The sequence below is a fragment of the Apteryx mantelli genome, chromosome 16 (genome assembly GCF_036417845.1).
Source record: "Apteryx mantelli isolate bAptMan1 chromosome 16, bAptMan1.hap1, whole genome shotgun sequence".
NCBI lineage: Eukaryota > Metazoa > Chordata > Aves > Apterygiformes > Apterygidae > Apteryx > Apteryx mantelli.
In genome coordinates, this window is record NC_089993.1 from 18,901,368 (window position 1) to 18,928,703 (window position 27,336).

General features: G+C 42.1%; 2 protein-coding genes across 4 annotated transcripts in view; both read left to right on the forward strand.

The window, feature by feature from the left end:
- Nucleotides 1-2,404: 2,404 nt before the first annotated feature.
- PRPSAP2 (phosphoribosyl pyrophosphate synthetase associated protein 2) lies at nucleotides 2,405-18,191 on the forward strand. Of its 3 annotated transcripts, none has more exons than XM_067306211.1 (12): nucleotides 2,405-2,532; nucleotides 4,896-5,015; nucleotides 5,595-5,745; nucleotides 6,839-6,891; nucleotides 7,015-7,081; nucleotides 8,029-8,201; nucleotides 9,162-9,277; nucleotides 12,591-12,646; nucleotides 15,046-15,194; nucleotides 16,088-16,158; nucleotides 16,862-17,008; nucleotides 17,538-18,191. In XM_067306211.1, the coding sequence occupies exons 3-12, from the start codon at nucleotides 5,627-5,629 to the stop codon at nucleotides 17,694-17,696; spliced, it is 1,110 nt and encodes a 369-aa protein (XP_067162312.1). In that variant the 5' UTR covers nucleotides 2,405-2,532; nucleotides 4,896-5,015; nucleotides 5,595-5,626; the 3' UTR covers nucleotides 17,697-18,191. The 3 variants fall into 3 exon arrangements, with proteins under 3 accessions (XP_067162312.1, XP_067162313.1, XP_067162315.1); XM_067306212.1 differs by having other exon boundaries at nucleotides 4,896-4,958; XM_067306214.1 differs by lacking the exon at nucleotides 4,896-5,015.
- A 3,739-nt stretch (nucleotides 18,192-21,930) lies between these two features.
- The window catches only part of SLC5A10 (solute carrier family 5 member 10), a 50,679-nt gene continuing 45,273 nt past the window's right edge, over nucleotides 21,931-27,336 (forward strand). The window contains exons 1-5 of the mRNA XM_067306217.1: nucleotides 21,931-22,180; nucleotides 22,866-22,937; nucleotides 23,452-23,556; nucleotides 24,209-24,268; nucleotides 24,475-24,579. Of these exons, the coding sequence (XP_067162318.1) occupies nucleotides 22,019-22,180; nucleotides 22,866-22,937; nucleotides 23,452-23,556; nucleotides 24,209-24,268; nucleotides 24,475-24,579 (504 nt within the window). The 5' untranslated portion in view covers nucleotides 21,931-22,018. The remainder of the gene's footprint in view (nucleotides 22,181-22,865; nucleotides 22,938-23,451; nucleotides 23,557-24,208; nucleotides 24,269-24,474; nucleotides 24,580-27,336) is intronic.

A 27,336-nucleotide genomic window follows, 5' to 3' on the forward strand; every position in this document is an offset into this window, starting at 1 on the left:
GCATGACAATAGCATTTGTCTTCTGGCAGGTGATGAATGTAGGCTGTCGTCCAGCCAAGCACTGGATGAGCAGCACCCTTCACCTTGGCTGGACTCAGTGAGTTTTGTGCAGGCTTCTGCTTGCCGGCATTAAATCCGGATTCTGGTTCTCTAAAGCAGCTAATGCTACTAGTAACAACAACAAAACTCTGAGCCAGTATATTCACACCCAGCGACTTTTCCTTAAATGACTGCTAATTGGATCATTATATAGGAAATAATATCTGGGTGCTCATTTTGGAGCAATTATTTGTTTAACACTTAGCACTTGGATAGCATATTATAAAATTAGCAAATCCCTTTCTCCCTTGGGAGCTGAGTTTTAAACTTAAACCCTACTGATCAGGAAAACAGAGGCAGGGAAGAAATTAATTGACTTGTTTCAAGAAAACAAAGACAGTAGCCTTAGAAAAAGCATAAGAAGACAGAATCTCTTAGTTCCTAGTCTTGTGGTTTGCTTAAGAAATGTCAGGAATTTGGGGAAGCACAAATCAAATAGTCAGCAAATTCGAGTGCCCTGGGGTATTAAAAAATGCTTCTAGAGAGAAGTTGCTAACTGCATTACGGGTCAGTACTTCAATGTGTGCTGTTTCCAGCTGTTTTGCCTTAACCTGCTCTGCCATATTAGCCTGTAGTGAAATCCTGCACTGAAAGACTTATGCTAAGGGAGAAATCTTTGCTGCTCTATGAAAGAAGCTAATAAAACCTCACATGCAAAAAAAACAACCCAGCAGGGTCAATGAACCTGGATCAACTTTGGAAATGAAAGCCTATAAACGGGGGGGGGGAGGGACTGGGAATATTGAGGGTGGTGAAGAGGTAGAAGTCTGTTCCCTTGCACTTAGCAGTGTAAATTCAAAAAGAGTCCATTGCAGCATTGCATCTCTGGGAGGGTTCAAACAGGCTTATGGTCTCTCTGTTCACATATTTTGAACAGATGTTTCCTCTTTGTGTGCAAGCTACAAGTGGTGAACTCTATATCTGGCAGCTGCTCAGTGGCTCCAGGTTAAATTGCTCTCCTGTCTTAGTTCAGACTGAGTTGAAAGTAGAAGGAGACAATCGATTAAGTGGTGGAATGCAAGAAACAATAAGCAGGTACTGTGAAATATGGGGGGAAAAACACTGGGATGTGAATATCTAAAATGGAAAATCCAGCTCATAATGGCAGAAACTGCAATTTCAAAATGTGAAACTCAGTGTTGTCCTTTTGCAGGTCCATTTGGTGAGAAGTCCTGGCAGCTGGGGCTTTTCGTCCCCTTGCAGGGTAGAGGCAGCACAGACATGAAGGATCCTCTTGGGTGCCCAAGGTCTTGCTCCAACGGGCCCTCTGTCCTGCTGCCCAAGAATGAGTAAGGATAACTGATTTTCATGAGAAAAGCTGCAGCAAAGAGAATATGATTTGTAACTTTATTATAAATTCTGATCTGTATATAATAGAATGCTGTTTATCTTGGACATGCTCAAAAGCATAATTTACTTTAAATAGCTTCTAGCCACTGAGTTACTGAAACCCACAGTGCTTTTATATTTATTTTCTTTGGGGGGGGGAGGGGTCGGGGAGAAACCCTTGACATGAGTCTTACCTACCCGAACCCAGGCAGGATGACTACAACTATTGCAGAACAATGAAAGTATGCATTTTTAAATCATTGCTGTCCTGTGATAAACATGGGCTTTTTAAAAGTGACCAAAAGCAGCAGATGTCAAATACATTTTTGTCCAGTTTGACCCAAGTACGTTGCAAGGAGAGCCCTGAAAGGGGATTCCAGACAAACTGGATATACTCTTGACGTTATTTATAAAGAAGTGAGAGACCACAGGCTCTTTTTCTCTATTTATTTTCCAGAGAGGCTTCCTTCTATACCAGCCCTGCTGGATGGAGGGCAAAGCCCGGGGTGCGGAGGCTGTGCAAGGCTGCCGGGGAAGGCAGGTGAGGAGCCCCCAAACCCCTGGGCCTTGCAGACACCTTCCACCAGCCGCCGCGGGGCCTTACAGCGCCTGGACACGGTGAGGCGGCTTTGATCACCTCACAGGGCCGCTGCCCAGCCATGGGCTGCTGTCTTCAAGAAGGTGAAGTTATGGGGCTGGGACTGGGACACCCAGAGGAATGGCCGGCCCCCACCTCCCGCCAGGACCGTGCACCCTGCCCCCCGCTTTCCCGCAGCCACTGTGCTTGGAGGGGGACCCCAAATTCCCCTTCTCCCCCCTCTCCCCGCTCCCTCCCGCCTCGCCCGGCCGAGGGGCCAACATGGCGCCGGCGGCGGCTCCCCCCGGCCGCGCCGCGCGGGAAAAGGGGGAGGGGGGAGGGAGGGCGTGGCCTGGTGCCCGCCCCGCGCGCGCGCGCGCGCGCCCGCCCGCCCCCCCACCCTCGCGCGGCGCCGCCATCTTGCAAGCGGACGACCGGAGGGGTTGAGCTCCGCCGCGGCCTCCGCCTCTGCCGCTGCCCGCCGGCCGGGCCGCCTTCTCCCGGGGCCGGGGGGCCGGAGCCGGCAGGTAAGGCCTTCACGAGGCGGGCGACCCCCTCCTTCCCCTCCCAGGGCCCCGCGCTGCGTGGGGAAGGGGGCTGTGTCCGCCGCCCGCGGGGGCCGCGCTCCTGCGCCGCCCCGACGGGCTCCTCGCCGGCCCCACGGGGGAAGGGGGCGACGCGGGGGCCGCGTGCGGGGGGCCCCCTCTCCCCCCCCCCCATCTCCCGGGGAGGAAGGCGCTGAGGTACCCGGGGTGCCGGGCAGGGCCGCCCGCCCGCCCGGAGCAGCTGGAGGGAGGCGTGAGGCGGCCGCGGTGTCCCTTTGGCCTCGGGGGTGAGGGGGGTGAGGGGGGTGCGGGGTTAGTTCGCCCCGGTCTGGTGCCCGGGGGAAACCCACCGGCGCTGGGGAGGCGACGAGGTGGTGCAGCTTCCCCCTCCCCACCCCGCGGGGTCTGTTCTTCACCGCCGGGCTTGTACCCGGCATCGTTCCTCCCTCTGCTGCTTCCCGCCCCCGTTCCCGAGGCGCAGAGGCCGTGGGAGCAGGGCCTCGGGTGTGCTCGGTCCCCTTGCTGCTGTCTTCATCGTGGTGTGCGCGTGTAATCATGTGCAGCCGAAGGGAAAGGGTGGGAGTTCCTGGGCTGCAGCCCATGCTGTGGCACATGTCTTCCCCGAATCTGATGTGGACCTGGAAGACTTGCCCACCTAAAGCCAGAGGGTTATGGTCCCGCTGGCTCATGTGGGGCTGTGTCTTTGCCCATCTAATAAAGCTTGTGAACTTGCTGTCATCCCAACATGTGCTTCGAGGATGATACACCACTATTACTCTATGAAAGCAACTTCTTCCCCCCCCCCCCCCCCCCCAAACACTGTAACCCACTTGCTGCTGCTGCAGCATGTCCACAGGAAAGCCCTTGTCCTGTGTTTATGTGGAAAACTGAATCTTCAGTGTTGCTCACAAATATGTCAGCATCTTACTGTGGAGTAAAATGCATCCTGAACAGTAGATGGGAGACAACAGCTCTTGCCTTTCAGCAGATCTCTAACTCCCCTCAGTTTCCTTATCTGTGGAACAAAGAAGGTAACATAAGTGGGGGGGGAAAAAATAACATCTTCAAAGCACCATATGCAGCTTTCAAATATTACTGCAAATATGTATCTACATTGCTCCCATCTAATGACACAGGAAAAGTACTTTCAGGTATTGTTCTGAGAGCTAAAAGCCTGTATCAAGGAAACACTTGTAGCATGCATTTGTGATGCATTTTAAGGTGCATCTTTAACACTGCTATGAATATTTGGCAGATGATGGCAAGTTAACATCTGGGAGTTATGGAGAGTAACTAGAACAAAACAAAAGAAACACTAGCTAATAAATGGAATTAGGTTTTTATTACAAAATGTGTTGAGACTACTCCCTTAAATTGTTGGGTACTTTGGGAGGGATATAGGGATATAGTTGAGATTTAGACTACATCTGTTGCTGTACTGCCATCTAGGATTCAAATGTCAAAGAAATTCTCTCTTTTTTTTTTTTTAATGTTCTCAGCTGAAAGCAAAGACTGCAAGGGATAGGGTATTGTTTTAGCTGCCCACCAGGTTCTAGTAGAGGCAAACATCTAGGCATTAAAATTGCTGTTGCCCATTTTGTCCCTGTTTGTGCTCTCTTTCTACACATTTTGGAAATTTTGATCATGGGCAGGTTTTGATTCAAAGTGTTTGAGCATGGTGTAGTCTCTTCATGGAGAATTTCATTTATAGGAAGTTCTTGACTTTACCTTAGCTCTTAATTGAGAATGAATCCGGTACAGTTTATGTTGCTAGGTCAAACTGGGCAAGAGTATGTCTAGTTGCAAAGATGGGCTGAATGACTTTCTTTTAATAGGGCTATCCAGCTGTTCTTGTCAGTATGACAACTGTTATTTTTCCTTTTGAATGCTGTTTTGGAGTACTTAATAGATGGCATGCCATCAGTTTTTTAGAACAAATTATATATGACTGTTAGATAATTGTGTTTTTTCAGTAGGTAAATGTTTGTCAGGGAATAAGGTATTGATTAATGTTAATTTCTACTTTGTTTTGAATTATGCTCCTGGAATTTGATATTTTCAGTCCCCTACATAATGCTAAAATGCACTGTGAAGGATGGGACTACTTATGTGTAAGAAGGGCTGCATTTTAAGATTTCGTTATCTGAATGCTACTTAGGTCAGTGGCTGCTGGTCAACATGATTGTTTCTCTTATTTGAGCAAAACATTATGTTAGAAGGCATGAAAAGTGATGTTTCAGAATAGGAATAAAAAGTGAAGAACCTTGATGGGATTAGTGGTTTGTGCCTTTATTTGGAAAAAAATGCCTAAATTTCCTCTTGATATTTTTCTCCTGTTTCCATAGGAGAAATATTAGTATCAAAGAATGACAACAGCTACTTCAGCAAGTGGATGCATTGTGCAAGAGGTCATTATTTACAGCTACCAACTTTATTGAACTCTTCCTTACATTCCATCCTTATTTGTAAGTTTATAATTTATTGCAAAACAATGGGAAGATGCGCAGTTTTGTAAATAGACTCTTCTAGTCAATTTAGCAGAGTGCTAGGACAAAAAGAGCTTCTCTGTTTTGCTTAATCCTACTGATAACTGGCTTTGTGATCTTGAAACAGTCATTAAATGTTGCTCAGTTCTTCTAGAAAATGAGCTGGACAAGCCGATGGAAAAGATTGTCTATGTTATCAGATGACAGCTGGAGGAAAACAAAACACGAGTCAAGCTGTGTTGAAGTGAGGTTGTCTAGTGGGAGCTTATGGAGATCTCTTGGGGAACATTCTACTGGAGGCTGTGTAAAGTTTGGGGGCAGGAGAAGGAGGGCAAAGCTGGCTGAAGTCCCTTTTTTTTGTTATGTTGTTAGGTATACTGAGCTAGGTCTGTAAAGAGTACTGTAAGGATGTCTTTGTGGTATTATAAAAACAGTCATAAAACTACTAAGGATGCTGGAGAATTCAGGCTTATGAGCAACTCTTCACTCTCTAATCATAGAAAAATTGTCTTTTTGTTTTTAATGTTGTGGCTTTAATAGACCTTTGATCTCTTGCAGTCTTTTAGAAGTTGGAAGACAACGTAGGTTTGATGTTTTGTGTGCCATCAACTGAATTTGGGGCCATCATGAATATAACCAAGGGTGGACTGGTACTATTTTCAGCTAATTCAAATTCCTCATGCATGGAACTATCAAAGAGAATTGCTGAGTAAGTAAAATCTGCCTGCAGAGCAGCTTAGTATCTTGTTGTTATTATGATGGGACAGATTTTTGCATTTTATAACAGTTACCTAGGAAAACTGCTACTGTTTACAAGAACATCTGGAAGAGTTAGTGTACTGTATTGTGGAATGTATTTCAACAGATCAATAACAAAGAAAATCACTTGAGTTTAAATTGTTCAGTGACAGGTTGCGATTGGCTGTAGTATGCTTTAGAGAACATGTGGCAAAAACTAATTTTTCGATAGTGTTAAATAATCATGGCAGAAGTATTTCATCATTTTCTCATTTTCCTTGTAGTGTAGCTTTCTTAGAAGGCAAAGCTGTATTCATCCTGTTCCTCGTATATTTTAGATGGAGACATTTGTTTAGCTTTAAATGCATGAATATCTTCAGCAAAGCTTGTATGACTTAAGTAAATGTTTACCTTGCTAGTATAACAGTATTAGTATGCATAATATCAGAAGTATTGCATATGATGGGTTTCTTCCCAAGACCTATGTAGCCTAAGTTTGACAGAGATAGGAGAAAGGAGAGCACAAAGGAACTGAAGCTATGCATTGCAAGGACATGGATGTATGTGCATGCCATATTCTGTTGTCTCCTTTTTTTTAATGATGCTGTTCTATGCTAATATAGAAGTGGGAAAAAAACCTACAAGTTAGTCTTCCATTATTCATTGAATAGAGCTTTCTGAAGTTTACTGTTCATTCTAGACTGTCATTTCTTCTAAGAAAAAGAATTATTTAAATGCAGTCTTATAAGCATTGTGCATGTTTATGTTGCTGTATGTATATATATGTTATAATAATGAGAAATCAATACATAATTTAATAATCCAGTATTTTTATTCTGTTGTTCATTCTTCTGAGCTTGACTTGGAAATAGGTTTAGTTTAGCTTGTAGTGTAGCTTCTGGAAAGTGTGGATGCTTTGTTAAGAGATTTCCAATATAATTATTGTTTTGTTTTCCCTGTGAAATGTAGCCTTTTCACAACTATTGCACTGTATGGGCTTTTCATTCATTTTGGCCTTCATTTTCACATACTGACTTTTGTTTTTCTTTTTTCTGCTCCTGCAGGCGCTTAGGAGTTGAAATGGGGAAAGTTCAGGTTTATCAGGAGCCAAACAGAGGTGAGCATTTAATTGGCAAAACTGGAAACTTATCTAAGTAGGATGTGGACTTATTGGCTACTCTTTTCTTAGACTCTGTTGCATTTTGCTCCTGTGAATCTTACATGTTTCTTTCCTTGGCAGAAACAAGAGTGCAGATCCAGGAGTCTGTGAGAGGAAAGGATGTGTTTATCATCCAGACAGTTTCGAAGTGAGTAACTGTTTGAAGATGCTGTGCTAGCATTTTGTCATGGACTGTCCATAAGAATGCCTCTCTTTCAATTATTTGCCTTTTTTGTGTATGGTATACGATAATAAACTTAGCTTATAGAAGCTTCTATCTCTCTCTCTCTCTCTCTCTCTCTCTCTCACTCACTCACTCATATGTTCACAGAGAAGACATCGGTCTAACCTATATTATTTTCAGTGAAAATTTTCCCTGAGGGTCTCTGCATTCTCTTGCTCAGTACATTCTCTTTAAATTCTTGTCATGTTAGCTACCCCAAGTCCAGCATTGTTACAAACTTAAATGTAGGAGGACTATTCTAGGCAATGGGTCCCATCATTCATAAAACAACTTTCTTCTGGTGTGAAAAGAGCTTTACAAATGCAAGGGATTTTTCTGATTTTTTTAGTAGTAACAGAAATATTACATCTCTTAGTTGATGATCAGTTCTCAGCTAAAAAAGAAAAACCTCTCAATTTTTTTGGAGCAGAAAATAATGATAGTTGCTAAATAATTAGCCTCCTGTTGGCTTGAATGATAGAAGAATATGTTGTACAGTCTTTTTTTTATCTATATGGAAAATATATCTGTTTTGTGCACAGTAGAAGTAATGTTGGAGACAAATTATGATCTAGTTTGTTGTAGCAACGTGCTATATTACTAAAAGCCTGAAAATGATATAACAAAAACTGCTGAGTTGCCCAATGGAGTGGAAACAGTGATGGCATGTAATTCTAGTGAAGAATTAAAATGCTGGGTCCAGTGCACTTGGCCCTCCTGAGGTGCACAACTGGATTCTTGATGGAGATAGCTCAGTCACTGTTCTTTAAACTGCACTGGAGTGAAATCCCTGGAGCAGATTTAGGCATTGTATTGAATTCAGATCCAGAATTTTTATGCGTGAATACAGAACTAGATGCTTCTCATTCCAGGGATGTGAATACTACGATCATGGAACTCCTGATCATGGTGTACGCTTGTAAAACCTCCTGTGCCAAAAGCATTATTGGAGTGATTCCTTACTTCCCATACAGCAAGCAGTGCAAGATGAGAAAAAGGGGCTCCATTGTCTCTAAATTACTGGCTTCAATGATGTGCAAAGCTGGTAAGAATGCAGGTTGTTATGAAATAATCAGTGCAATGGGGGTTCCCGCTGTCAGTTTTCAGAGCTGTGCACAAACTGGGACTTTGATTAAGAATAACTGCAAAGTTTTTCAGAAGTTTAAAATACACACAGAAAGGATGATAAAATTAGAGACACTTCTAAATGATGATTTCATTAAGAATTTATAACATCCAGTTTAGATTGTGTCCTACTGAGTTGACAGGATGAGTCTGCTGGACTCCAGGAGGTGATATTCCACCGCCATAATACTGTTCTTCACCTTTCTAACACTCTGACAGGTGTACTTTGCCATTTTTAGTATGTTTTGTACCTGTTGGGTGAATCTACTTTGTATCCTTTATGTTTAAGATGACATGCGAGAATGCGATTACTCATTTTTACCACCTTCAACACATTTCCTTTCTGCTCCTTTCTACTTGCTCCTCTCCCTGGAAAAAAATGGGCAGTTACAATGAGCACTGTGTGATCTGGTTTCTTATTTTGAGAGAAGAAATGTGGGAGTAATCAGAATTTGGGCCCATTATTCAGAAATTCAGAACTCCAATATTGGTTAGCTTTTGCCAGAGTCTTGCTAGGTGGCATAGGATAAATTCTTACAAGTGCTTCCATTTGCCACATGTCATATGGAGAAAGATCTTACCTGCCTCATCAAGGTGTGGCACTACTAATTATATTATGTAGATTGTTCTGAGGTTCTTTGTTTTTTTAAGAAACTATAGAAATCTAGAGCTGTGATAATGCCCATGTATTTAAGAGGCGCTTATTTAATATTCTACGTACCTAAGTACTAACTTTTGTGTACTAGTACTTTTGTTCTAATGCAGCTTAGAAAGTTTGTTCTGAACAAACTTCAGTTAAGTTTATTAGAGAAATAGAGTGTATCTTGTTATCCCTCACTTTTCTCCATGTGCTTCTGTCTTTTTTTTTTTTTTTTTAAAGGGCTAACTCACCTTATTACCATGGATTTACATCAGAAGGAAATACAGGGCTTCTTCAATATTCCAGTTGATAACTTGAGAGCATCTCCATTTTTGCTACAATATATCCAGGAAGAGGTGAGGAAGGCCTACTGTTACTTTTCTTTTCTTTTCTTTTTTATTATTCTGTGTCAGGTCTCGAGGATTTCTAATGCAAATTCCTACCTATAGGAAAATGTGTGAAAGATGAACTCATTTTCAAAAAGAATTCTAAAGGGGGAAGAGACATGTTGGGGCAGAGGATGGTATAGTTGGCTTTTTTTTCCCTACAAGCTTAAGCTTTCTTTTTGTGAAGAGCTGGCATTTTCTTATCTATGCTAATGATGCTATTCTGTTGTCTTAGACATAGTCCTTTAACTAATGTGGTTTAAAAAAAAAAAAAGCTTTTCCTGCTCTTGACATCCTCTTCCTTTCCTTTTTCTGGCTTCCTTGGTATTCATAGAATGGGCTGCTTGTGTATATGTAACTTATACAGCATTATGAAAACATTTTGGAGGTTAAGTTGTAACTATAAGAAATAGCCTATCAATCATAATCTCAAGGTAAGAAGAGATGACTTCTAGTGAGGAAATCTTCATCTTTCTTGGCTTGAGGAGCTTAGCATCGGATGTTCAGTGCCTTGCTTTCTCCATCTTTGAAATGGATATTACTTTCTATAAAGTGCTTTCAAGAGTGGTAATGGTAGATTCATATGTGAAAAATGTGCAGTTGATAACTGTAGGTATAAGATGTATGTTGTGCCTGTGATTAATAATAATCTGGAAAAAAGCAAGTGCTTTTGTCCTGGTGAGAGGAAAATGTGTAGTTTGCTGTCACTTTTCAACCCAACCTGTTTCTTTTGATAGGGGTGTAAATGTCTCTATTAACAAAATCATATATTGGATCTTTTTATTGTTGTTATGACAATTTTTGAAATCTGAGTAGGGAATCAGTTACCATTTCAACCTATTTTTAGCTTTGTATTTGGTACCAGAAAATCTTTAACAAAGAGGACAGTAGAACAGAACTCATGGCTCTGACTTTGCCATAGTCATTCATCTTGCTCATACACCAAGACAGAAGTATTGTATGTTATAATCACTTCATAAGTTTAAAAAAAAAGAAAAAGAAAAAAAAAAGAAAAACATATGCAGACACAAGGCAAGTTGTGCTTTTGTATTTTGCTTGGACTTATGGAATTTACTGGATAACAAGATTATGTTCCTGGTTTAGTCTTTAAGCGTATTTTGGTATTTGAGTTCTTAATGGTTTACAAAGAATCATTGCAGTTTTAAGTTTGATCCTGCTGTTGCTTTTTAATGACAGTTTTATAGAGAGCTGCTGAAGTATTTGTGTAGAGAGATCTTCAAAAGAGGACTTCATTTCTTCACTTCTCTGTCTGCTTATTAAAACTAAAGTGACTGAATGTATCCAATCACATGGGGTGTATACTCACAAATACCTTTGCTAGCCAGGTGATATATAGTATCCCTTCTTAAAAGCTGGTCAGAAAGCGTTGCTCCCAAAGAATTTAGTATTCATCTCAAGTTCGTGGTGACAGCATGGTTGCTAGATATCCTGCTTTGTGAGCGCCAAAGCATGCAAAATGTTTCAAATGGTAGTTGTAATGGAGTGTATTAAATAGCATGAAATAGAGACCAGCTTGATAAGGACGGAGGTCACTTACAAACCATTTAACTGAAAGAAAGACATTGAGGGCTCATAGTTCTCTGAGGAATTTCTGCATAGGTTTTGACGGGAGTTGTACGTTTGGCGTTCTGGGATGAAGTAAGTCCAATCAGCGAAGTTACGTGGTATAAAAATAATTTTGTGATCATCCTTTGTATTCCTAGCAAATGTTTAATACTTAGTGCCCTTTTATCTTTCTTATGTGTGCATGTTAATTCCTAGAATGACGTAGCTCTTTGCTCCTAGGAATTATTGATGCCTGATTATCTTTTGGATGACATTTATGGCTTTCTGACTTCATGTTTAAAGAGCTTAGAACAAATTTTAAGATTTGGCAGGGGAAAAATGTCTGAATGAGATCAAAGTCTTTTTTATGTCAAAAGACATGCCCTACCTTGTCCATACCTTCCATTGTGTTAATCTTTGTAGCCTGTTATATAATTAAGCATTTATAAAGGACAGTACATGCTGAGTTCCCGGTATTATAGGTGGAGTTAGCATTGCTGTTTGTTAATGTTGCTTGACATGTCCTCTGAAAAGTTCTCATTTTCAGTTGGTTAGGCCCATGCAAAATTCAGAACGTAAGCAAAAATTTTCCCATGCCTACTTCGGGCAGAATGCTTTTGGAAAAATTCAGCCATTGTGGTTCGTATGTTTGAGATTAAGGGAAAACTTAACCTTGCTTGTGTTTAGAAAAGCTAGTATTTCTGTGCTTTGGAGCAGCTATTTGACATCTGACAGAAAGGTGGTGACCTGTATGTCCGGGTACTGTCCCTGGAAATGTGTCATATTAAAAAGGTCTTTTGACAGATTCATTTGCATGTATTCAGTAGGGAGTGTTCAGGCCCTTATCCCTGGGATTCCCTGAGGACTGGATCCGCTCCATAGGACTTTATTTGCTATTGTAACTGATAGTGGCTGTGGACTCTTGCTACAGCAACTGACATAGGAGCAGACAGGTTCTCTCTTTTCTGCTCTTTGTGGCCACACACATCATCCCAGGACAGCACAGTGAAAGGAAACGTTGAGTTTGCAAGGAAAGATGTAAGATCAAGTGTAAGGGGGGGCACAGATTTGAAGTAGATATAAAGGTAGTAGTACATATAAAGTAGTACGTATAAAGGTTGACTCATGTCTACCAGTGAGCCCTTGAAATGAAAACAGACCTTCTTGGGTCTTGCTGCTTTGCTGCTGCCAGCATTTGCAGCATCATTCCCTAGTGCTGATCTGCTTAAAGGTGGTTGACAGCAATGTTAGACTGTAACTCCAGGATCGTGAATGTGGAATTTTTATCCCTTATCCATGAGAGAAGTCAGTATGATGTGATGGAGAGGTTTTTTTTGTGTGGGTGCTTTGAAAAACAACCCCCAAACTAGGAACTAAGATGTTGTCAGGTGATTGAAGACTGTTGTGTGTATGCACAAGAGTACTTAAGTTGAACAGGAAGCTTTAGTTGATAGTTTCCTGTTTATTAATACTAGTCCCTGTAACCATAATGTTCTTCTAAAGTGTTTGTGTGTGTAAACTGTATATAACACTGTGTTTGTGAAAGGTACATTTTTAAGTTAAAAACTGAATTTGCCTAATACCTGGATTTACTGAGCTGTGAACACTGGCCATGTACCATGAATTCTTGAGGTTACTTTCTTATGTTAGGTAAAATATTGATGCTTAAAATTCTTCTGGATATGAAGTAGACATTGCTATCTGTTATTTGCTACAGATACCAGACTACAGGAATGCTGTAATTGTGGCCAAATCACCTGCGTCTGCAAAGAGGTGGGTAAGATCTGCTCTCTTGTGTTAGAGCAGGAAGTCTATCATGATTTTTGTTCTTAGGATCAAATGAAGGACTGAGATTCAGTAATCAGAAGGTGCAGCCTTCCAACATGTACTGCTTCAGCTTTGTCAGATTTGTAGTTTTTAGATCATCGCAAACATCCTAATAAATCTAAGGAGAGTAAAAAAACAGGTTAGATAACTCAATGTCGTACTTGGGATAAAGCAGCTATTTGATCATCTTATAATGCAAATACACGCAAATATACTTTTCTGCTATAAATGATGAAAAATGGCTGGAAGTATACCTCCAGTAGGCAGAAGTAATTGCTTAACATAGTCACATCTTAGAACATGGACTGATCAGATCCTAATTGCAGATGATTTACCATCTAGTATGGTGGAACAGGATTTTATATTAGAGCCAATTTTGCTTGTGAAGTCATTGTTGGCTGAACGGTTGTCCTTAATTCCTGTAGCTTTATGGTTGTCTATACCTAAGCTGCTTGGAATTTCACTGCTTTCAGAAGCTGGTAAAGAGTTGGATGATGATTTAAGAAATACTGTATTTGCTGTGATAACTTTTCAACAAGTTATTATTTTGTCATCTAGACTTTCATGCCGAGGAATTGTGATACTTTTTAAGGAAAGGTTTTCATTATTTTATGTAGAAAATCAGAAATGCTTTAATTTGTAGAAGTAGTACTTTGCAGTACTTTTTTGTGATATCTTTTGGCCAGCTATTTCACACTTGCTTGTTTTTTGACTGTTGTTTTTCTTTTGTGTCAGTTTTACCTCTTGGGTGTAGGCAGGCATTGGTTGAAGCATTGTTTATACCCCTAATTGGTAATTATGCGTGCCAGCAGATGGTCCACACATACCATTAACGGATGAGACAGATAAGATGCATACATAACTGGTTGATTTGTATAGGAGAGGACTGCAGAACTGTATTGTTTAGCTTCTTCACATGTATGTGTGAGCATTTATGAAGATTATTTGGGGAAGTATGTTGTGTTTGGGAAGGGATGATTGAAGGCTTCAGTCGAATCAAGGAGTGCTTTTCAGATGAGTGTCTACCTGTGAAAGAAGAATTTTGCTTGATAGAGTTCAGAATGTTTCTGTGGTTTCTGAACTTATTGGAAAATGAATAATAAGTCATTTCACTGTTAGTTGGAACTCTATTCAGTTTATTGCATTTAAAGTCCTTACGGTTTCACTGGTAGGATTCCATCTTTTAAGTCGTAACTTTTAAGATAAATATGTTTGGAATCATAATTTATGCTGTGTTTTACCACTTGAAACAATATCCTAATTTTATGCTAACACTGCAAGGCAGAAGATTCTTCAGTTTTAATTAACAGAAACCATCATCATGGGTAAATTATTCTCTGGACTTTGAGTGGTTTGGACAGTGAAATGAGGCATAACTGTAAAGGAGATGGTTTAGGCCACAGGTCTTAGACACTGGTTAGAACTAAGTGACTCACTCTGGATGTGCTGGTTTCACTTTGACTAGAAGGAGACTAGATCACGGGCTTAGGCTAGATGCTGGAATTTTGGGTGTGAAAAGTTAGGTATGGTGAATCTCACTTGATTTTTACTTGCTGGTACCTCTTGGCCCCTGGGATACAAGCACTGTCTGCAGTTACTATTTTCCTGACTCTCTTTTGCTCTCCACCTTCCCCCCTCTCCTCCCGATAATTGTGAAGCTTAAACTTCTTTACGTAAATTTCTAATTCTAGTTGAAGAAATAGCGCGTGGCGAAAGAACTTTTTTTTAGGCTTGTAAAAATCCAAGCTATTTAATTTCAGAGTGGTTTGTCAGGCGAAGTGATGGTCTGAATTCTCTTTTCTATGGGATCTCTCAGGTTATGTGTCAGATTGTCAGGGATATTGGCTTGTTTAGTGCACATCTTGCTAAATAAATAAGTGAACACTTGTATTCTGTTTTTATTTGAATAAATATATTTCTAATGAATTAAATGTAGACGATCCAGACCTCAAGGCTATTCTCAGAGTGATTGTTAGATGAGACCTGCTTATGCACAGGATCTCAAGAATGCTGAGGTCTAGGAAAATTTTTTTTTTTTAAACTGCTGGGCATTGTTTTGCATGGACACTGAAAAACAGAAGGGAGTAGTCTAAATTGTATGTTCCACAGCATTTAGCCTATTGCTTCCAAGGCCAGTATGGATACTTTCAGGGTTATTCTGACTCTCACAAGTCTGGTGAGAACAAGATACTAAGGAGAAAGTGGTTTCTTCTGTGCTTTTTCCTAAGTTTTAGGATCATTCATTTTTTGCTCCGAAACTTTAGAAATAAAATGGAAGTAGATTAGCATTGTATGTATGTGAATTATATTGTGTAATTTTTTTTTTTTAAATCCTTCCCTTGCAGGGCACAGTCATTTGCTGAACGCCTACGGTTAGGGATTGCTGTGATTCATGGGGAAGCTCAAGATGCTGAGTCTGACATGGTGGATGGTCGACACTCACCACCTACAGCCAAAAATGTAGCTGCTATTCATCCCAGTTTGGAGATACCCAGTAAGTAAGTTTGTGTGTGCTAGCGTTCACCTACTGGGTTTTTGGCGGGGGAGAGACTGTCAAAAAGGAGTGTTTCTTATTAATACACTAGGAAAAAAAGGTGGCTTTTTGATGCTCTTTGTCCATGTTGTTGGTGCTAGGCAGTACATTAGGTCTGTGTCCTGTATAGGAAGAACTTTGCCATTACAGCCAGTCAGGAGAGGCACAGAGGCCCCATATGAATTTTTTTTCTGGGATTCAGAGCTGCTAAAACTGAGCTGACACTGGGATTTTGTGCAGTTGTATCAATGTCATTGCTTGCTGTATAAGCCTGTTGAATGTGAACGTGACCTATACCTATGGCAGCAAAACTTCGTTGCCTAAACCTGTCTTGAATCTTGGTAGAGTGATTGAACTGTGTCTGCAAGCCACTCGGTATTCTCTGTAGTAAAATTGTAGAAAGATTACTAGTGACTGCAGTAAATAGCATGGTTGGTGTATTTTTATGGGTTTTACCAAATGGTATGAAAAAATTCAAATTCCTGCCTAAGCCTTGAATGTGAGTAAAACATTTTTAAACTTTTATGGTCCAGACTGAGTGTGTGGGTTATGTTGAAAACACATGTACCCCTCACACCCTTATTCTTAGGATCATTTCAGTGGGGCTATGTATAGGTTAAGAATTGGGGCATAAATGCATGCAATTAATACTTTAAGTTTAAACAATCAGTTATGTATAAAAATCTCGCTGCTTTTCCCAGTAGAACTGTGATGACTGAAATAGTTGCTCCCCTACTTCTTCTTTATAACACTGGTGACCCATGCAAAGCAGACATTTCCACAGTTAAAGTACATTGCGTAAATGTTCTCTTTTTTTTCTGTCTCCTCCTTTTAAAAAAATTGCCATTAATCAGTGCTGATTCCAAAGGAAAAACCACCCATCACAGTTGTTGGAGATGTAGGAGGAAGAATAGCCATCATTGTGGTAAGTGAGATGCCATGGCTTTTGATAAATCATATTAAAGGCACAGAAATCAAGTACTTGATTGCCTGTCAACAGCTAAACTTAACCAATGGTGGGCCTTGGTACTGTGTTTTTATACCATGAGGCAATATTCCGCACATTTACTGAAGCTGATTGTATGAAATATAAAGCTAAAAAGCAGCATTCAGAACTTGTTTCTATTGAATAGGCCTTCTGTTGAAGTGCTTCCCCAAAGATGAGGAGTTTCAGTTTGGGTTTATACATCAGATAAGAGGAGGAAACCATCATGTATGTTTATATTCTGTGAATTTAGAAATGTTGGTGAAGTAGAAATTGATGCAGTCTTACAGTCTGCTTTGAAGAAGTAGTAATCCCTGGGCTTTTAATAGAAAAGGACAATATATGTGTTAGTTTGGCTTTTGAGTGAGAGTTGTTTTGTTTTTCCCCTCTTCCCCTCATGGAACCCATCCTGACCCCCACACCCCCCCTTAGTGTTGCAGGTAGTTTTGCACATTCTGCTTGCCCACTCTTCAGCCTTTGCCATCCAGCTCGGGTGCCTGAAGGATAGCATCAATAAAAATGTCCATTTTGCATTGGATGTAAACTGTTGTACTTGAAAAAGATTTAATGTCACTCTGGGTGCACTATGCTGATATTTCCGAGGACATGTTGAATCTTCACTGACCTGATCATATTTTGACAGGATGACATTATAGATGATGTCGACAGCTTTCTTGCGGCAGCTGAAACCCTCAAGGAAAGAGGGGCCTACAAAATTTTTGTAATGGCCACACATGGCCTGCTATCTTCAGATGCTCCCAGGCTGATAGAAGAATCTGCAATTGATGAAGTAAGTGTGGATTCCAAGTTTCTAAACAAAATCTTTTTTTTCTTTAGCAAGCAATTTTCTACTGACTTGATTCTTAAAATGTATTGGCATTAAGAGTATAGTTGGGTAGTTCTTGGGTTCATGCTTTCTTACTGTTGAATTGTATGCTAGAATCTTAGCATCTATGCATACTTAAACTGTAGCAATGAGATGATAGGAAAGTAGATGAGATGACAGACTACCGATACTAGCAGACATTTCCTTCAGTGTGGGGGATACTTCATACTTTCCTTTCGATTTATGTGGCAGAATGGAAGGAAGGAAGGGCAGTGTCATTAGTATGTGTAGATGTATGGAATCCTATGGCAATGACTGACTTTTCCAGAATTTTTTATCCTGATAGAGTAATGTAAAATCTTGTTCTGTATCAGCAAGAGTAACTTTCATAGTATCTGATGAGTAGACATTCCCTTTCATGGTTCTAATATAGGAGGGGGAAAACATAAGGGAACTAAGTCTTTCTGATGTTTTTTTTTCTTTCTTTCTGTAGGTTGTTGTTACAAACACAATTCCACATGAAATACAAAAACTCCAGTGCCCTAAGATCAAGACTGTGGATATCAGCATGATCCTCTCAGAAGCCATTCGCAGAATCCACAATGGGGAGTCCATGTCATACCTTTTCAGAAATATAGGACTGGATGATTAATGGTTCTTTTTATTCTAAAGAAACACCTCGGGCCAAACTGGAAGCAAACAGATAATGAGCTGTGAAGCATCATGCTTACCTTAATATTTCAATTGAGCCACTTTTTGTTTTCTTTTGGTTTAAATATCAAGGTAGAACAGATTTTCAGAATTATTTTTTCTTTGCAGTTTTTTTTGGGGGGGTAATAAACATTTTACAGAGAATTGTTCTAGTTGCTTTTAGGTTAGTTGCACTATATACATGACCAGAAAAAAACACTTGAGGCAAGAATTTGGCTTCTAAATTAAGCATTCCTTTTCCAAAGCTGCTTGCTACAAGTGCTATAAAGATAATAAAATGAAGTGACTGTATAATATTTGCATTTTAAAAGCCAAAAGGGTTGTACTGTTGTATGCAGTTAAGTGATTTTGTAGGAGTGCTTTTATAGAAAAGCATATGAAATATGCACCTGTATTTATTTTCTGCAACAAAGAATAAAGATCTGTTTTGTGTGAGCTTTTTAAAAATGTTTATATAATAGTCACTTGTCTTCTAAAGTATGTTCCTTCTAAAAATTATTTGCAGACATTACATTATTGAAAGAAATCAAGGGGTGAATTGATTCTTGTATGCTATATATTCCTTTGGAATACAAACAGGATTCCTGCTTCTTGGCAGTAAGGAAACTAATATGCTTTTTGCTTCTTGTTTATAATGAAACACTTGCAGAGAGGCTGCTTTTCCCTAACACAGTTTCTCATTGTCACTTTTTGACTTCCCTCTTGCTGCTGAGCCATCTTGTAACAGGCAGGAAACAATCTTTCACTAGCCAGTTCCATGCGCTGTCACAGATGTTACATTAGGTTAGTTGTAATTCATTAGTTACAGTATGTTTCCAGTGTGCGTATTTGACTCCTGTTTTCAGGCAGTTGTGACTAAATATGCCTATACTTTATTAAGCATGAGTCGGTGGCACACCCCCAAGAACCTAATTCCTCCTTGATATGTGTTTTTGCAGTCTGCAGGTATGGTAATAGGTGTGGACTAGACAGATGGGCAGGCACAGTGACAGCTCTGAGAAACAGAACTTGGGGACCAAATAGCCTGAAACCTTCAAATTTTTAATGAAAATCCAAGCCTTCAACACTGATTTTAGTCAATGCATGTGTGAGGTAGTTTGTCAAATGGCGTCTTGTAGGTATAGGGCTCTTTTGAATGGAAAACGGCTTGCAGTATATCTTGATTTAGGCAGTGAGTGTCCTAATGCTGCAGGACATTTAGGTTTTGTTTGGTTTAATCTCACTAAACTAGAATATCCTTTGGCATGTCCAAAACTAGAAGTGAAAAGTAACCTGTGTTGACACTGTTTTTCTCTGCTTCAGTCTTCCAAGGGCATGAATGAGCTATAACTAGAGTTGAAAATAACTTTGATTTGCTTTTAAAGATAAAAGCTGCCTTTGTTTTTCTCCCCTCTTTGTGTTGGCACAGCAGCTGACAGGATGGAGGCTTGGACAGTGACTAGAATACTTAGATATTGCTAGCAGATTCAGCATTGATGTATTCAGCAAGTGCGATTAATATTTTACTTAAGCAATTCCACATTTCTGTTCAGACAACACTGTTCTAATTCTTCATTCTCTGAGCTTATTTTTTCATGAGATTGTTCTGTTTGATTTCTGTAGTTCTGTCCAGAGACGTATGTTCTTCCACTCTCGGATGTCAGAATACAACACTGTACCTGGGTTATATTTTAATGACAATAGGTTATTAAACAGTTTAGTGATGTTACTAGATACACTAAGCTGATGTATTAACACTTTGTGCTTTGAATGTATTAATGCAGGTTAAATTCCAACTGAGGAGCGAGCGAGAGTGGGAACTTGAGTCTCTCACCAGTGTTCAAAACTACTTCTGGATGCTTCAGTGGCTATTCCAAATACCAGAGAAATATGATCTGTTTCAGTGATATACATTAGTTGCAGTGTGTGTATATATATATTTTTTTAGTGAAACCTTGTGATAAGTGGTTGAAAAATATACTGCCATTTGAAGTAAATTAGTCAGCCAAGCATCCAAAGCATAAAACTGTGATTACTAAATACCAGAAAGCATCAAATTAAAATGTTGTTTCCTGTATCGCTCCTGAAGTAGAGTTTTAAGGATTTAGGAAGGGTTGTTCAATAAAACATCAAGAATACTATTGCAGATAAAAGCAATGCGTTACAATGCTTTGCTCCGCAGTTTAGAACAAGTAAAAAATAACATACCCATTTTATGAATTCCAGTTGATCAAGGTCTGTGATGTGAACTGGTATAGGTAATCATGTCCTGGTCAGAGGGGGAGTCAGCGTGAAGTAAAGGCTTGCAGAATTCAAGCTCATCTGTTCTGAGTAGAATAAAGATTCACAGTGCTTAATACTGTGATTTGTAGATTCATCTAACAGTAATCTCCCCTGCAGAGTCGAGAGCGTCTGCAGCTTGTATTTTGGTGGTACTTGGATGTGTCTGAGTGTTTCACGGTACTTTTCTCTCCTCCGAAAAGAGTAGCAGCTGTTGAGACTTTGACTGTAGGACTCTCCAATTCAAATGATCCTGAAAGAAGTGGTTTAATTTGCCTTTATTCTTATTTTCTATCTTGGGTAATTGCCATGATTTTGGCAGGGGAGTGTGGTGTTCCCCCCGCCCCGGCTGCTTGTTTCACATTGGCCTTTGAAGAAATAGCTTCATCTCTTCTATGAGCTTTTCTGCTGATGGGCCATCACTGGTTTGCTTAGAGTCCACATAGAAGGACTTAACGTGAACATCCTATGTTTTATCACTGGTTTAGTATGTAAGAAAACAAATAAACAAACAAAACCTCCCTCCAACTCCTGGCTAATTTGGTGCAGTGTGATTACTGAATTGATTAGAGCTAAGGAATGTGGAATCAATTGCTGAGATAAGACTGGATTGCTGGCCCTTCAGCTCTTCATAGTGCTGCATTAGTTGAAACAGAGCAAAGCACCGATGTCTTCACTCAGCCACTTTTTATACCTCTCTTATCACAAAATAACTGCAGAATTACCTAATCTCTGTGTTCTTTTCTCAGAAGCAAAAATGTTGGGTCACCAGAAATACCAGCTATTCTTAGAGGTATTTCTCTGGAATACTTCAAATATAAAGAATATGCACTTTGTAGAATGAAAGAAATTACTGTAAGATTTACTAAATAAGGCAATGAACTAGTCAAAAGATAATGCAAATTCTTTTGAGGTTGATAATATCTGCAAGGAAAATATCAGGTTTTGTTTACAGCTTATGGAAGACCTTTCCAATGTTAACAAGCACTTATGCTAAGATTTTTTTTTAATTGCAAACATAATTTCTACTTGATTAAATTTAAATTAAAAAATATAGATTTAGTAGCATTTACCCTAAAACAACCCTCATATGTGCATGTGACAATGTCTAAACGAATTCTTAAACTTAATTTTTTTAGCTTGGTTTACTAATGAAACACAGGTTATGCAGTCTGTGTGCCTGTTAGAGCTTTTGATCAATCTTAACCATGAAAGGAGTAATAGCTGCCAAGACTTAAATTTCTACAAGCCTGACGAAAATAGCTGGCTAGAGGAAAGAAGCCTTGATAGTTTTTTCTCCAGCAATTATCTAGATCTAAGACACCTCTGCAAAGAACGGCTTTTGTAAACCCACACCCTGAGCATCTGCATTGGAGAAACAGGTTAAATGTCTGTGTTTGGAACAGCTTGGACTGGAACATGCAGCTTCCTGAACACAAAAGTAAACATGGCAGATGCAGCAAGTCCTTAGGATGTAGCTGCTTGTTAGTGAAGCACTGAAATCAAGATATGTTCTGCACTGTGCTTTTTCTGCCCGTCGACAGGAAGGGTGGTGGGGAAAATGGATGGTTTAAGGAGCACTGCATGAGACTTTTGGCTTACTCTAGAACTGCTTTGCTTTCACCCCGTGATGCCTCCTTCCAGAAAGAATGAAGGAGAAAGGCAGCGAGAGAAAGTTGGAGGGAATGCCTGTGGTGAGAGACTGAAGGAACATCATCATGTATGGACATCTTAGCTCAAACTGAAACGTAACTGAAAAGCATTTGTCGTGCTGGCTGTGAACACCTTGGTGTTAATGGCTTGACAGCTGCCCAATTTACTGGTCCTGACCTCAGCAGCTTGCAGCTCTCAGCAGCTGTAAGTAGAAAAGCAGAGGGAGGCAGAAACTAGGCTGTACTTGGACAGCTGATCTGCCCACACCACCACCTTTGGAAGCAAAAATTGGCATGCTCGCTTGTTTAATGATCAATTCCCTCAGGCAGCTAGCGAGTTACTGATTTGGTGATGATCTTTTCAAGGTTTTTGCTGAGGATGAAGAAAGAAGCAGTGGGGATGATGGAGGTTAATTCCACTGCTGGATCCTTTAGCACCTTACAGCAATTTAGCATTGCTGATCTTATTGTCATAGTGGCTTATTTTTCCTTAAACATTGCAGTGGGAATATGGGTAAGAGCATTCTTTGTTTTCAGTTCCTGCTTTCCTGTTTAACCTTGTGAAATACTTGGATTTTTTTTCCAGGGTTGGCTTCTGTGTGTGGAATTGTGTTCTGAAAGCCTCCAATATTTTTCTGTTGTATTGTATCTTGCTTCTATGTTATGTGTTTTGTGTGTTGTGTTGTATTTGCTGTGTTCTATTGTCTAAAACCTTCACTTCTTTCACTCCATGTAGAAAGACTCCTACTGACTTAAAATGAGGTGGAATTAATCATGGCAAAAACCTGTCTCCTAGTCTCCAGCCTGCTGGATGTAAGCAGATCTGACTCTATTAAAGGGTGTTGAGACAAATGCATTGGTTAGCACAAAGAGCCCTCAGCTACCTGCAGTTTGAGACTAAGGCTCTCTAAAGCTGTTTATTCTACCTTGCAGAAAAATTATAGCCAAAGCTGGGCCTTATTAGCCAACCTGTCAGCTCAGCATCAGGGTCTGACTAGCTCATCCTCTGCGATGCCGTCTCTCAGGGTGCCTCCTTTGCTGTTCACAGCTCCGTGTGCTCAGGGTGCAGCCACCATTTCATGTAATTATGCTCGAGTTGCAGAGCTCTCATTAATTATCCAGAGTCTCCCGTCTCTTGGTTGCTGTCTGGGAGCGTTTGCAGGGAAAGAGCGTTGTGTGCTGATCCTCTGCTCTCTCAGTCTTCCTGCAGGGTGAACAGGAACACCGTCAGTGGCTATTTTCTTGCTGGCAGAGACATGGCGTGGTGGCCAGTAAGTAGATACCTTTGGCTGTCTTGTGACAGTTGGGGCAGCAGAGACAACCAGCACCAGTTCCCTCCCACTGAATTCCCACTTCTGTACCCCTTCTTTCTCCCCTGGTTGCCAGCATTTCTCCCTGCCACATATATCTCATTCTGCCGGGCTCAGGGTCCCTTGTGGACCAGGATTCGCACCCCCGATGGCTTTCCCTTGTCTTGCACGAGGGCTGCTGAAGTTCAGTCTTGTTTTCCTTCCGTTGGTTCCCTCCTAAGCTGGTCTGCCACACTTTGCTTTTGGGAATAGCTGCGAGGTCTGTGCTCTGGTACTGTCGTCTAGAGACTAGTTTTGCCGCTGCCTTTTGCAGAATTAGCCCCTTGGACCTGCGCTTCTAGGGAAGCATCAAAGCTGGTCCGGCTCGTGTGGTTGTAGGGTCAGGAGGAGGGAGCTACGGCACTCAGCGAGCGAGCGGCAGGCTGGTGTGTGCCAGTCCAGGTGTACTCACTGCACCTCCTGTTTCGATCCGCAGATCGGAGCCTCTCTTTTTGCCAGCAGTGAAGGATCAGGGCTCTTCATTGGACTGGCTGGGACTGGCGCTGCCGGGGGAATCGCTGTCGCTGGCTTTGAGTGGAATGTAAGAAACGTGTTGCATTATTAAGAGTGAGTTTCTTGAGCCGTGTCGCAGCAGAGGGCCTATTTCATAGTAGCTCCCAGTAAAGTCTCCAAGGGCTTGGGAGGAGTCATGCAGGGGGTAATTAATGCAACCCTGCTAACTCGGCTTCCCTGTCTCTCCCCTCGTGTCCGGTGCACGTATGGTGGGTTTGGAGTCAGCTAAGCCCACGTGCTCTGGGAACAAGCTGCTTTCAGATGCAGAGCTTCCTAGTCCAGCCCCTGCATGACCCTGATAGGAAGGCTGCTGAGCTGATCACCAGTTCACTACTTTCTCACACATCACTTCCAAAGTCCTTGGGTTCTGGGGCAAGAGTACGACATTTGGCTTTCTTGGTACTCAAGGAGTTAATGGGAAACTTGTGGACACTTGCTGAGTCAATAGCTTGGGCTGAGAAGGGGCCAGGCTCGTGCTGGCTGGGACTCGATGGTGCCGGAGAGGTCTCTGCTGTGGCCTCATGCACCTGCACCTGCCATTTGAAGCCATTTAAAGATACAAATGTGCATCTGAGGGCGAGCTGGGGCCTGGTCATGCGTGGTGGATGTGGTCTAGCATCATCAAGCTGCAGGGGGATCAGTGATTTTCTGGGCTGTGCTGTGTTCTTCCTTCCCAACAGGCTACTTATGTTCTCTTGGCACTGGCTTGGGTGTTCATTCCAGTCTACATCTCTTCAGGGGTAAGTACAGCTCTCCCTGAGCCTGCTGAGGGGAGCCCAGCCTTCATCAGGCCCTGCGCCCCAAGGAGTGGTGTCAGCGCTGTCCTTTGAGGCTCCTAAGCCCTGCAGAGTTGCTTTGGGAAGACTGTTCCCCCTTCATCTTCCCTGGGACTACCTTCAGAGGAGGGTGACTGGACAGGGCAGTGACCACTTTTTCTCTCTTGCAGATTGTCACTATGCCTGAGTATCTCCAGAGAAGGTTTGGAGGTGAGAGAATCCGGATGTACCTCTCTGGCCTGTCGCTCCTGCTCTCCATCTTCACCAAGATCTCTGTAAGTAGCTCCCACTTGACTCTGTGACAGATCCACAACTCGTTTCCAGCTAGTAAGAGATTATTCTTGTGCTCAGACCTTGTGTAGCCAAGACAGTGAACTGGGAGAGCCCCTGGGCTGGGAGAAGAACTGCCGCAGGAAGTTCTGGGAGGAGGCAGGGCAACAGGTGGAAATTCATGGAAAGATGCTGTCTGCCAACATCCTGTACGTTTGTAGTTGGGGTAGGAGTGATGAGCATGTCAGGGGGATGCCCCCAACAGATTTGTGGCTGGGTGTCAGGATTCCCAGACCTGAAGAGGCTGAGAAGGAACCAAACTCAGGGGCTGCGTTGTGTGGTCTGTCGTTTCACTTCTCCAGCAATGAGGCTTTCTGATAGATCCAAATGGGAAAAATCCCTGCTGAATAAATACAGTAGGGAGAAACCAGCAGGGCTGGGTGAGCTGAATCGATAAACTGAAGTGATTGAATTGAGAATGTATTCCTTGCCTTAGGGCATGCGGGTTTTCAGGGGAAAGGAAGCTTTGTTACATCTGCAGGATGGCCCAAGCGTGTATAGGAAGTGTTGGATTTTGAGGGACTCTTTCAACAAGAACGTTTTCACCTCAATTTGGCCTTTTTCGCGATTCCCTTTAAGCAGCGCAGGGTCCTCTCCTCCTCTTCCTGCCTGCTCAGTAACCATGGGAAGAGTTTATCTGAGGTAAAAGCAGCTGAGAGCCTGCGACACCAGGCCTGGAGCAAGGGTGAGGGAGCTCGGCACAGACAGGCCTGGGGGCTGGAGACGGCATTTGAGCCTTAGACACACCAAGAGCAAACAGCTCTGAAACGATACGGAGGAGAAAACACGCTGGAGGGAGCAATCCTGCGCAGCCCCCTCCAATGGAGGCAGGTGGATCTGATTCATTGCTCTGTCGGGGCCTCTGCGCGCGGATGGATGGCTGGAAAAAATCGCTTCTCCGTGTGGGTGGCTGAAACCAGCCGCTCGCTGTAAGGCCGGATAAAGCTGATCTCGGAGCTGTCGGCACATGATCCGTTTGCCCACGGAGAGGCGCTCGCCACCTGCTTGTGCTTTTGCCAGCTCTGAGGCCTGCAAACCCCAGTTCGGCTGGTGGCCGCAGGCCCTGGCTGCCTCTCGTTCCTGCCTCCTCTCGGGTAACTTCTGAACCTGCTGCCAAGGCCTCGGGGCTGAGCTGCAGACTGGACCCTGCACGTGCTGTTCCCCAGCCCGAGACATAAGGGGGATGCAGTAGCCTGAAAACAGCTCATGCTGTGCAAATACGCGACAGTGCTTAATGCAAAGTGGCTACATCTGCCTTGGACCACGTAAGGAGCACAGTCCTCCAGAGCTGCTAGTGCTGGGAAACTCGGGTCATGGACTTCCTTTGCTTGTTCATTACTTGTTCCTAAGGTGGCATTTAATGATGTCAGAACTGTGTCCCCCACTCTGTAACCTGTCAGGTGCTCAGGAGAACCACGTCTTCGGTCTATGAACTGCTCTCTGATCTCGGGCAAAGCACAGTACTGGTACTTAAAAGGCAGGTTGGTCGTGATCTTAAAAAAGGCAGGTTACAGGGGAGATAACAGCCCTTCCTATGTTCATGCTCTGAGCATGGCTAGGACGTGCAAAAGCAGTGCTGATGGCTCAGTAGGTGGAGCTGTCCCCTGTCTTTCCCTTCTGAAAAAAAACACAAACATGTTCCATCATGCTGGAGAACATTCTTACCATAAAACTGGTGTTTATACCCTTATTGCTTATGCCACGGAAAATCCTATGGCGTTTCTCCTGAAGTTAGGTTTGGTTATGGCTATGCAGGTAGTTTCAGCAAGTTCTGTCTTCCTGTGTTCCCCTGGTGCTCTCAGTTAGATAGAGGCTCTATCTGCCTGTGCTCGCCTAGTCAAGGAACTTTGTGTTATTAAACAGCTGCTTTGACTTACCCAGGTCTGGCTGCCTCTCCTCCGTGTGTGATGTGTGGCCTGGCAGCTGCTGGAGTATCAGATAAGTTTGCAAGTTTGATCAGTGAAAAGGTTGATTATTCCCTGATCCTCCTAATGTCCGGTAAATTGTTGTCACTTATTCCTCTTCTGTGTACTGTTTAGGAGAGATCTCTTCCCTGCTCCTGATCAAGGCTTGGGATAAGCTCAAGGGAGATGCTGAAGCAGTCCCTGTCTCTGTATGTTGTTAGTCACCCTGGGATCTAAGGGAATACCATCTGGCATTTAAAAGGAAAAGTAACAAGCTGGGATAGCATATCTGGTGTAGTAGTTTGTTCTTGCAGATCTGAATCTAAAGAAAGATATCACCAGTAATTTGAGGGCTGGTTGTCTTTGAGTCTCTTTCCGGATTGTCACAGATGTCCCCTCTTCCCCAAATAGTGTGTTACTATGCCATGAGGAGATGTTTGGTCTGTGTGGTTTTCATTGGAGCTGTCTCACAAGCCTCTGGCTTTGCCCAGAAGGGATGGATGTCCTACAGATTCATTCTTAGCTTGGGAAACCAGTGGAGACTGATGTGCCACTCATTGCTTATAACCAGGTGAACTCGTAGATGAACTCTGTGCGATGCCTGCATATACGGGAACCTCTGTGGTTATCCTAGCATTTCTCAGCGCTCCTTTGTGCAGAAAAGGCACTCCCAGATGGCCTTCCTATGCCTTTTCTCAGCTAATTCTATAGTTTCTTTAGACTGCTGAGCTTCACCTGGTCTCTGAGTCACACAGAATCCAATATAAGAGGAACCAGCCTAATCAAGAGGATTATCCT